The sequence below is a fragment of the Egretta garzetta genome, unplaced genomic scaffold (genome assembly GCF_000687185.1).
Source record: "Egretta garzetta isolate BGI_Z169 unplaced genomic scaffold, ASM68718v1 scaffold56, whole genome shotgun sequence".
NCBI lineage: Eukaryota > Metazoa > Chordata > Aves > Pelecaniformes > Ardeidae > Egretta > Egretta garzetta.
Window position 1 is genome coordinate 6,156,662 of NW_009260182.1, and position 7,307 is coordinate 6,163,968.

The 7,307-nt window shown below is 46.8% G+C and overlaps 1 protein-coding gene across 1 annotated transcript in view; it reads left to right on the forward strand.

The window, feature by feature from the left end:
- The window catches only part of CAMK2G (calcium/calmodulin dependent protein kinase II gamma), a 202,108-nt gene that overhangs the window by 144,967 nt on the left and 49,834 nt on the right, over positions 1-7,307 (forward strand). The window contains exons 4-5 of the mRNA XM_035897264.1: positions 5,290-5,344; positions 5,928-5,993. Of these exons, the coding sequence (XP_035753157.1) occupies positions 5,290-5,344; positions 5,928-5,993 (121 nt within the window). The remainder of the gene's footprint in view (positions 1-5,289; positions 5,345-5,927; positions 5,994-7,307) is intronic.

Below are 7,307 nucleotides of genomic sequence, written 5' to 3' on the forward strand. Positions count from 1 at the left end.
CACCCGGTATCGTTGCAGAAGACGTTTCTACGTAACAGTCTGTGACTGATTCTGCTCCTTTGACAGCATTTGTTCTGGCGTTGCTTACTAGTGCTGTGGGGTTTTATTTATTATTTCTGAAGTTATCTGTAAGACTTGACAGTCTTACAAAATTAATGTGCTTATGAACTTTACAAGCCCTCTGTTCTTTGGGTGGATGGGACTTTTTTCTGTGCTCTGACTAAAACCTTGGGTTAAGTCTTTCGCCATATCCTGTAGCTGACTTAGTCCCTCATTGTCTGACTTGCTTCTGTTTTCTTTACTCCCCTCTCCCTGTCTCTTCTTGCTAACCATTGTAGTAAGTGCTCTTTCATCCATCAGAGACCTTTGACATGGGAACAGTCATCAGGTGACCTTGGCTGTGTGGGGTATTGGCAGGGACTGATTTCCTACATCTGTCAGAATCCCTGTGTTAAGAGGCTAGGAAGGAAGCATGGTTTGAATCGCTTCTTCTGGGCGACAAAATCAGTTAACAGAAATGATCTACCTCCTGATTATGGCCAGCAGGTCGAGGGAGGTGATTCTGCCCCTCTACTCTGCTCTGGTGAGGCCTCACCTAGAGTCCTGCATCCAGCTCTGGAGCCCTCAGCACAAGAAGGACATGGAAGTGTTGGAGTGGGTCCAGAGGAGGGCCACAAAAATGATCCGGGGGCTGGAGCACCTCTCCTATGAGGCCAGGCTGAGGGAGTTGGGCTTGTTCAGCCTGGAGAAGAGAAGGCTGCGGGGAGACCTGAGTGTGGCCTTTCAATGCCTAAAGGGGGCCTATAGGAAAGATGGGGAAAATCTTTTTAGTAGGGCCAGCTGTGACAGGACAAGGGGTAATGGTTTTAAACTAAACCAGGGTAGGTTTAGACTAGATATAAGGAAGAAATTCTTTACAATGAGGGTGGTGAAACACTGGAACAGGTTGCCCAGAGAGGTAGTGGAGGCCCCATCCCTGGAAGCATTCAAGGCCAGGTTGGATGGGGCTCTGAGCAACCTGATCTAGTTAGCGGTGTCCCTGCTCACTGCAGGGGGGTTGGACTAGATGACCTCTAGGGGTCCTTTCCAGCCCAAAACATTCTATGATTCATCTTCTGGTGAGTGAGGTCAGGTTCCTTGGCAAGTACTGGACTCTTTTGTAGTTTGGTCATCTTCTGGAAGACCCTGTGTTGCTGTTGTGAAACTTCCCTGTTTCTGTGACTTGAGACTTTGTGATGTGTGCATTTGTCTAGCCTGCCGCGCTAGACGCAGACATCACTGCTTCCCTGATGAGAGGGAAAAAAAGGGTTCTGTAATATTTTTGAAGAAAAGATTAACTGGATGAATACTTTTATTTTTAATTCTCCATTTTTCTTATGTGTTGTTAGTTTTTGGGAATCCTTTACCCTCTGGCATCTACATATGATTCTATTTTTCACCCTCTCATGTCAACAGATTATGCAGGTATGAGCAGCCTGTGTGGGCTCTGCTCAGCTGCTTGGTTGAAGCTGAACTTGTGATAGTAATGGCGATGTTAGATGGTGTGTCAGGACCAGCAGCCTGTGGAACAAATGGGATCTCCTTTTCTCCAGTACTGGGTTCCTGTTACCTGCTCTTGGAACTGGCAATTTGGGAACCTGCATCCTGCCTTCAGATGGAGGGCACTCACATAGGACATCTTTGAAGCAAAGAGGGCTCTATACTGTCAGGAAGGTGGAGGTATCAGATGGCATCTGATGTTTGCATATCTTCATGATGAATGCTAATACTATGTGGATCATATTTATGAACCAAAGTGGAGAGGAGGCCAAGAAACTTTTAAAATCCTTGACATGAGCTAAAGGTGTTGGAGTTACTTCTGAATAGATGCCATTTCATGGGCTGGCTGAATGGTGTTGGAAAAGGCAGATCGTGTTTTTTAAGCTGACAGTCCATGGTAGTTAGCACTGTATTAGAAAGCAGAGCATTTTAACTTGTGTGTCAGCAGAGTAAACCACGGCATCAGAGCTGCCGCTTGCAGTATCCTTCCTGGTCAGGAAGGCTCCCAAGGCTCTGCAGGAGGGTAGGTAAGCAAAACGTTAGGGTGAAAGGGCACTGGGTGCTCTTGCTCTTCTGCTGCTGGGTATTGCTTTTGTTTCTTCCCGTCAGCATCGGTATGAAGTGGGTCTGGGCTGGAATTGAAAGAGTTTTGGTGTATTCAGACTTTTCTTAATCCTTTTTGATTCCCGTCATTGCTGCCCCCCTCCACACTTGAAGCCTAATGTTTTGAGCCATTGCTAATTATTCCCATGCTAGGTGGTAGGGCCCACTGTCATCTTTCCTACAGCTTTTCTGGGTTTTGCTGTGCTACTGTTACTCCCTGAGCTTTGTTACCTCAGCAGATTAAATCCCAGGCAGATTTTGTTCCAGCATTGCTCTGGGCCGTCATGAGGAAGCAGCTCCCTTGTTAAGTTAATGACCTGCGTCCTGCCTCCAAGCCTTTCTTTTGCTGTACAGCCCTAGGGTGATGTACGGCGTCAGTATTTATGAACTGTCTCTGTCCTCCTGTCATGGTTCCTCACCTAAGGAGGCAAATAGTGTTTTACTGTCCTTGAAGGCTCTTTCTGCTGCCTCTGCCAGTCTCTGCCAGCTGAATTGCTACTTCTTTCCCTTTTCATAATGTATCTGACAATATTCCTTTCCTCAGGACAAAGAAATAGCACCAATCAGCTCATTTATGTTTTATTTTCTGATGTAATTTCCTGCCCACATCTTTGCATGGAATTTTATTGTTCACTATTTTTCGCTTCTACCTGCAGACGTGTTTGCTCTTCCATTTTCATGGCCAGTGCTCTCAGCCTGCTGGTGGCTGTGTTCCTCCTCTACAAGAATTTCATTTGTGCCGCTCTCCTCTCTCTCTGCTTAGAGTTTCTTGCAGCGATTCAATGACCTTTCAGGTGCCAGAGGAAGGAGAATGCTTTTTCGTGCACACCAAGCATCACCAGACACGACCTTATTAGCACATTCAGCTTTCCTTGAAGTTTCTCCATCTGTTCCCTCTTCACAAGGTCTCTTCACAGACTTTTGCCCGTGTCCTGGGCCTCAGCTCTTTTTTATGTGCCTGTCCCCTGCATTCACCTCAAACAGTCTTGTGCAGTGAAGTGAAAACTGCCTTGCACTGGAAATCCAAGTGTCTGTTTAAGACACTGCCTGTCTTGTTACCAGTCTGGAATGGAAATCTTTTCTTCTAGGAAATACTCTTCTTCCTTGCGTTTTGTAATGCCGCTGCTGCTGGTTTCTGCCAAGTGCTCAGGAGGGAAATTTTCTTGTAAACACAAAGTTTTATTGCATTGAAGTTATTACAAAGCCAACTAAAACTGCGTGCTTGGAAGAATTTTTATTTTTTTTCAGTGAATAATTTGAAGAACATAGTTCGTAAAGGTGATGTGTCTCTGTTTTCATGCAGGAGGAACAGTATGTTGTGCCTGAAACACCTGCTGCACTGGTACTCTAACTGTACTTGCTTGTTTGCAGCATTATGCCGTGCTGAGTGCTCCTTCCAAACCCCTGCAGTTAGATGCAGTAGAAATGCTAAAGAAAGGGAATTGGTCAAGGGACCAGCCCAGAGAGCTTTCAAATTAAGGCAGGAAAAATACAGGAAAGTACAGGCAGAAAGAATAAAGAATGAAATCCTTTCAGGAAAGGTACTGGCAGTGGTCTCTGCACATCTGTGCTACTCTCAATTTTGATTTTGTGTCTGCATGCATGTGGAAGGGTGCCTTAGCAAAGGAGAGTTGCAAGGAGGATGAGGGGAGAGCATTGAGAACATTTGCAAAAGCTGTTCCATATGAGGTAGGAGCATGTGCCAAATGCTAGTTTGAAACATTCCCAAGACGGTGATGGTAGCTGACGTCATGCACCAATAAGAGGTGCAAACTGACCTCTTGATGCTGGCAGAGAGAAAATCATGATGATGGGAAAAGTCAAGAGAGGTCACCTGTATTTTATGCAGAAGAGAATGGAAGACAGGGAGGGGAGACAAAGGTACCGCTACAGTGACGGAGCAGGATAACGAGCTTTTTCTTGTAGGGATGAGAACAGTGATGCTACTTTGGTCAATACTTGATTACAACGTGTTGCAGTGACTGAGACCCAGTCTAGTCTCAGCTAGTTGATTTAGTTGGGTGAATCGATAGGGAAGGACTGTAGACAGTCATGCGAAGAAGACAACTTGTCCAAGTCAGGGTGTGAAAGTTTAGGAATTGAGTCAAATAGGATTGCTACCTTGTGACTCTGACTGGCATGGAGAAAGTGAAGTTTTCCAGCAGGGGAGAAAAGCAAAAAGTAGCAGGGATAGTAGTGGGGCAATATGAAATTAAGAGCTTAGTTTCTCCTCTTGGATTAGAATTAGTGCCCAGGTATCCAAGAAACAAAAAAATTTGGGATTTTTATTGTTAGGAGGAAATGTCAGTGTGCTGCCTGCATCAATACAATAGTTACTGCCCACATGTAATATGGGGGAAGGAGGACAGAGCCCTGAGACGCCAGAATACCAGGTGATAGTGGCCCATCCTAGGGGCAGCCCCAGTCCTGCAGGTTAAAGGGGAGAAGGAAAGGGAAAAGATGACAGTTAATGTAGGCAATTGGAGCAGAACTAAGGGGCATAGGTAAGGAAGCTGAAGGAAGGTGACATTTTGAGAAGGGGAATGTGATCAGGTATGTCAGTGGTAACAAACACATCAGGGAAAATGAGACAAGAAACTGGCTCTGAATTTTGGGTAAGGGATTTGGAGTGTAAGAATGAAGTGAGGAAAAGGAAGTAAAGGGAGGGAACTTCATGGAGCTTTACAGATGAAAGGCAGAAGGGAGATCAATGGCACTGGCATGCAGGTGGGGTCAGGAGTCAATTTTTGGGTTGGGTGCTTGTTTGGAGAGTCTGAAAAGGGTTTGTTTTGGGAAATAAGAATGGGTGGGGAGAGATCACAAAACGTGAGCGTGGAGGAAAGAGTAGGCAGATGTGAAAGGAGGGTATTGAAGCGTTAGAGAAGAAGAACGAACAGGAGGTCAAAGATATTTAGAGTTTGTTTTGACGCTGGGGAGGGGTGGGTGTATGTGAAGGACACCCATCTGTTCCTTTGAGATAACGGAAGGAAATAGGTCACTAAGCGAGCACACAAAGTGAAGGGCATGGGGAATTAATAGACTGATTGGGTTGAGGGAGAACTTGGCTGTGTGCATGCATTTGATTTGTGAAGTGTCATATTTGCTACATGGTCTGTAAATCTCCATTTCTTGATTATGTTTTTGCAGTGCGGCTCCATGACAGTATTTCAGAAGAAGGTTTCCATTACCTCGTCTTTGATCTGTAAGTGTCTGTCTTTGGCTTTGATGCTTCACCAGTGATACAGGCACGTGGACGGTTGACTAAGAGTGGAATAAAAAGTACCTGCATGAATATAATTCTCCCTTTCTCTTTTGAGACCTGTAGATACTTCTGGCCTTTTTGACAAAAATCCATTGACTGTGTGGTAGGGGATGGACCAGGAAGGCTCCTGGCAGCAGGTGTAAGCATGGGATGGCAAAGGATGGCTATCCTGTATAGGGAGGCTGTTTGACTTTTGTCTCTGAGGCAGCCTGGAGTGGGTCAGAGGAGGGATGTTCTGCCCAAGCTTAGCATCTCCTAAGCTCTGTAGAGCAGCATGGGCAATTCGTGCCCAGTGTGTCAACAGTGTCCTGGACACTGCTGGTGAAATTGCAGTCTGAGAGGTCAGTCATATGGATGTACCAGTACTGGTGCCATGGCGGTGGAGCTCTGCCCTGGCTCCCCTATGCTGCAGGTCCCCACACGGAGGGGGAAAGGGCCCAGATGAGTGGCCACATACATCCCGTGCAGCCTTGAGCTAGGTGTGCACAGACTCTGTAACTTCCCTTGTTTTTTTGCACTCCAGGGTTACTGGTGGGGAGCTCTTTGAGGATATTGTTGCCAGAGAATACTACAGTGAAGCAGATGCCAGGTAAGACTGTTTCCAGACCCTTCTGTGTATGTGCCATGTGTGTTGGCAAGTGGAATGAGTTTCCTGACTACTGCTCTGTGCACGGCTTTGTTCTGACGCTCTTGCTCCCCATCTGGAAAAAACAATTCCTCTTTCTGCTAGTAGCATAAACTATTGTCACCAGTCAGCCTGACTCACCGCAGCTCTAGCCCTTGCTGCTTGCAGATGCTGTGCTCTTTGCTGGAAGACCTGTTGCTAGAGGCTTTGTCTGCCTGACCTTTCTGGTGCGTGGTGACAGGGTGTCCTTAGTGAGCAAATGTAGGGGAGAGCTGTCCTGTGGCTGTAAGAGCACTGCCTGCTTGGCCTCTGTCTGTCTTCTCCTAGTAGAGGTTCCAGTGATGTTTCTGGAACATGTCCAGAGGAGAGCAACAAAGCTGGTGAGGGGTCTGGAGCACAAGTCTTACGAGGAGCAGCTGAGGGAGCTGGAGTTGTTTAGTCTGGAGAAGAGGAGGCTGAGGGGAGACCTGATCGCCCTCTACAACTGCCTGAAAGGAGGCTGTAGGGAGGTGGGGGTCAGCCTCTTCTCCCTGGTAATGGGCGATAGGACGAGGGGAAATGGTCTGAAGTTGCACCAGGGCAGGTTTAGGTTAGACATTAGGAAAAATTTTTTCAATGAAAGGGTTGTCAAGCATTGGAATGGGCTGCCCAGGGAAGTGGTCGAGTCCCCATCCCTGGAGGTATTTAAAAGACGGGTAGACGTGGTGCTCAGGGACATGGTTTAGTGGTGGGATGGCAGGGTTAGGTTAATGGTTGGGCTTGATGATCTTAAAGGTGTTTTCCAACCTAAATGATTCTATGATGTGCCATTGCTGTTGAGCAGACCCATTCCATTTGCCGGTGTCTAGGTAATGGTCAATGGGGCAGAGGGGAGAGGGGGCTTTGAAGGCTATGTTTCTGTGGAATCCCTCTCTGACTGTGAGCTGGTTGACACAATGAGAAGAGGCACGATATGGGAGCAACCTTTATATTTTAATATTAAAAAGATTTAAAGTTATGCCCTTCTTTTTCTGAGTGTGTCCCCTCTCTGCCATGTGTGAGCTTCCCGAAATGGCCTGTGCTTGTCCCTTTGCGGTTTATGCAGGGTGGGTGTTTTGTGCAGCAGTAGCTGAGGGTGTTCTCTGACCCGTCGACATGCAGCATTTGGAATCAAAGCTGAGATTAGGCAGCTCCTGTTCTGCTTGAGCAGGGCCTGGGAGTGGCCTAATGGTGACATTTCTCCTCTGCTTATTCTGCACCCATGTTTTTATCCTAACCCTTGCTGCAGCAGGGATTAGG